At 48.6% G+C, this 3,874-nt stretch overlaps 1 protein-coding gene across 1 annotated transcript; it reads left to right on the forward strand.

The window, feature by feature from the left end:
• Nucleotides 1–8: 8 nt before the first annotated feature.
• On the forward strand, nt 9–703 carry LOC104500800 (ras-like protein family member 11A; the record flags this gene model as incomplete). Its single annotated transcript, XM_010144517.1, has 2 exons — nt 9–47; nt 251–703. Coding segments are annotated over 2 exons (492 nt in total), but the record flags the coding sequence as incomplete, so codon positions are not given.
• Between the last annotated feature and the right edge of the window lie 3,171 nt (nt 704–3,874).

Raw genomic sequence — 3,874 nt, forward strand, 5'->3', positions numbered from 1 at the left:
GGGACCGCGTTGCCGTGCAGATCCAAGACACGCCGGGGTGCATCCAGGTACGGAGATGCTTTGAATAGATCGGTTCTTCTCTGCCACCTAAAGGCTCAGCTTTTGAGCCCCAGGTTCCCATAAAGCCAGACTTAGTCTCCCAAGACAGGGCTCCAGCTTCCCTTTAGACCTGTTTAATGGTGCTAGCTATGATACAGGCTTTATACTTTCACGACCCAATGGCAAATTTGTGCTCACTGTTGTACCACAGGTGCAGGAAGACTGCGTGGAGGTGCTGGACTCCCTGTCCCGGTGTGTGAAATGGGCAGAGGGCTTCCTCCTGGTCTACTCCATCACAGACTACAGCAGCTACCAGTCAGTCCGACCTTTCTACCAGCACATACGCAAGGTCCACCCAGATGCCAGGACTCCCATCATTATCGTGGGGAACAAAGCTGACCTCCTCCATGCCAGGCAAGTACAGGCAAAAGAAGGACTTCAGCTGGCAAATGAACTGGGCAGCCTGTTCCTGGAAATCTCCACGAGCGATGATTCCCGAGGCGTCTGTGATGTTTTCCAGTATCTTTGCAAGGAGGTCAGCAAACTACAGCATGCCGGCAGCGTGGACAGGAGGCGGTTGTCCATCATCCCTCGACCCAAATCTCCCAACATGCAAGATCTAAAGCGACGCTTCAAGCAGGCTTTATCTTCCAAAGTCAAATAACCCTCCGATGATATCCTGTGTGACTCAATAAACTTTATTTTTGTAAACTAGTTAATAAAAATCTTTATTTTTGTACTAATGCCAGCAGTATGAAACTAAGTATGTCGAAGTTGCAATTTCCTTGCCTTTCTTTCTTGGTTCACTGGTTGGGTTATTTAAAAAAGAAATTGTTGCATAGCAACTCAATAGAGGTAGTTGGAGAAGAGGATTTTTGCCAGGAGGTTTTGATTCCATTTCTGTTTTGGGCTGGGATTTGCTGTTTTGCTCTGCTCAAATGACTTTTTTGGGTCTCAGCTTCCGGTTTGTAAAATGGGAATGATAATGCTGTAACAGTCACCTGCCTTTATAAAATGCTTGGAAAGCCTTTGATAGAAAGCTTTATATGGAGAGGGGAAAAAAAATCTTTATTAAACATGAAAATATAAAACTGTCTGTAAGCATTGTGATTGTAAGACAATCTCTGTTCTCCCTCGGCAACTGCTGTTTTGCTCGCACCTGTAATTGCCCGAATGATGATGAGCTGTTAGGAATGTGTTCCAATTTCAGATGTGCTTGAGATGTATGTATCCTTCAGAACTAATCTTTTGAGCTCAAAGCATTTAACAGGCGGGTTGAGTTTCTCCTACAGATTACCATGGGACGAAGTGCTGAGCAATCCGCAGCAGAGGAGTGTGTGGGATGGCTGTTGTTTTCTCTGGAGATGTGTGATAGGAAGGACTGATGCGTAGGTTCCCTCAACAGAAAATAGCTACATTTGAAAGGAATCACATTTATCTTCCCGAGGGCCGTTTTGTAGCCATTGGAAGCAGGTCAGAGTTTTCACTCTTATTTCACATAAGCCCCACACTACTTTGGAATGGTTTTTATTAACTCTTTGCTGGATGTCTGAGCGTGGAACATGGGTTTTGCACTTCAGATATGCTTCTGAAGTATGTGCATGGCATTGGTAAAAAATAAAGCCCTGCTCCATGCTGAGTTGAAAGTGTGGGAGTGGAGTAATCTGTACTGGGAGAGATGTTGTCCCCACTCAAGCATAACTCCAGTAAGATTTTTTTTTCTTTAAGTCTCATAGAATAAGTCCAAAGACCATTATCTTCTTTCCTTTTGTTAGGAAAGGTAGGTAGCTGCTGCGTAAACCCCTGTGCTGCTGGGACACTGCCGTGCCTTGCGGTTAGCGGGCAGTCTCTGTTGTTTCTGACTCCTGGGACTTGAAGCTTTCTGGGCCATCTTCACTCTTGATTTGCAGATGCAATTCTTCCTCATGGTGGTAATCAAGGGAAGGGTGCCTGTGCAAGTTAAGGATGATGCTGTGCAAGGAAGCACCAGAGGCTCCTGTCAGCACTGGTTGGGGGTGTGGGATGCCAGCAGCACTATTTCCCGTTCAGGGCCACATGCACCACATCAGCCCAGGTGCGTTACCTGTGTATCTCCCGTCTGAAGATCCTATTCTGCCTTGCTAAAGGGAATGGGAGACTGTAGGGAGGCACCTCCAGACCTGCAGGAACAAACTGAAGCTAGGACTGCAAACTAGGTTCAAAGTTCTTCAGTTAACTCATGGAAGTGTAAAAGCATGGTGACAGCCTGGACAAACAGAAGTACGGTTTAAAACACATTTTAAATATTTCTTCACTGTGAGAGTTGCTCTGCCAGGCCCAGGACTCTGGACTTGGGGCTCAAGGGGAGCAGGGAGATGGGGTAGATGAGAACAAGTGCATCCCTGGCATACTGGAACTCACAACATTGGCCACACAGTTTGAAGGCAAGTTGAAAAACCACAGGTGGGATCATCATGGCTTGGCTTTGCGAATGAAGATCTGGGAAGGGCTCTTCCCACGCTCACTGCAAGCGATGAGTGCACCCTTCGGGCCTGCGCGGTGGATTGTTTAGGTGAGGCGCAGCGTGTGTGGAACTGGCTCCAACCTTTACACCTGAGGTTCATCTGCCAGGGCCTAGTGAGCTTGGACGGTAACAGCGAAGTCCTCGGGTCGTAGGTTTGGTTAGAGTGTCCTTCTCTCAGATGATGGATGCCTTACAGGGCTAAACGAGCTCCATCTGCCCGGGTTTGGAGTCAGAGTTGTCCTTCTCCTAGGATGGCTGCCCGAAGGCTAGTGAGCCCATCCTGCCTGTGGACACACTTTGTCTGACCCTTCAGCCGAGACCTGTCTGGCCTGGGACACCCCACCGGAGCCACATGCCACCACCAGCACAGCTCTCAACCTCACAAGGGCACGCAGGCTCCTTCCCCACAGCAAGTGGGTGCCTGTGAAAGAAAGCAACAAGTGGGATAATTATGCAGCATTTCACTATCCTGAAATCAGGGATAACAAATTGTTTCCAAGAGAAATTACCACTGTGATATGGTTTTGTTTTTTTAAACTGTAGCTTTTGTCTTTGGAAAAGACAAAGCTTGATTTCCTGCTGGTGTATCCAGTGCAGAGTTTCACCAAGCAAGTTGTTAAAGATATCCAGCTCACACATGGTCACAAAATATGCTAAAAGGGCAGGTAACATGTATTGGACCTGTCTGCATTTCACCATGGTCCTCAAAGACCAGGTGAAAAAGAGTGTTAGGTACTGAGCTCTGGTGCCTCTCACTGACCCTGGTGAAGCAGAAGCTTGGGGCTCTGCTGTGGTACAGCAGGAAAGTTTGGGCAGGAGCCAGTGGGCACACAAGTGTGAGGGATCAGCAGGAGCAGGAGTCATTTGCCCCATCTCTGCTATGGGGAGACACTAAAGAGCTGCTCTTTGTTTTGTAGGCGCCCATGTTCAGGTGGAGGCACAAACCCTCCTGTCTCTTCTCCACGCTTCCCATGCTGTGGGGCTAGTTCAGCCGTATGTCGGGAGCAGGATGCAACAAGGAATCCCTCTGGCTAAAGCATTCCCAAGCCAGGGAAGGAGGGCTGCTCTGACCTGCCTCCACTCTCAGGCGGCAGCCGAGATGGGACATTCTGCATAACCCTTTTGGGTACAGGTATATAGATTAGGCACTTCAGCTCTTTGTCAGAATTTGCCCTGGCTGGCACAGATTTATCCTCACCCGGTAGTTTTCACCCCATGCGACCCTGAGCGGACAGGCAAAGCACAGGAGGAGCCTGCTGGGTCCCAGCTCATTTTGCCCTGGCATTTTCTTCAGTCCTGGGCAAGTGGACAAGGAGGGGCACACTGGTGTAG

This window comes from Buceros rhinoceros, unplaced genomic scaffold (genome assembly GCF_000710305.1).
Source record: "Buceros rhinoceros silvestris isolate BGI_N320 unplaced genomic scaffold, ASM71030v1 scaffold10871, whole genome shotgun sequence".
NCBI classification, from domain to species: Eukaryota; Metazoa; Chordata; class Aves; order Bucerotiformes; family Bucerotidae; genus Buceros; species Buceros rhinoceros.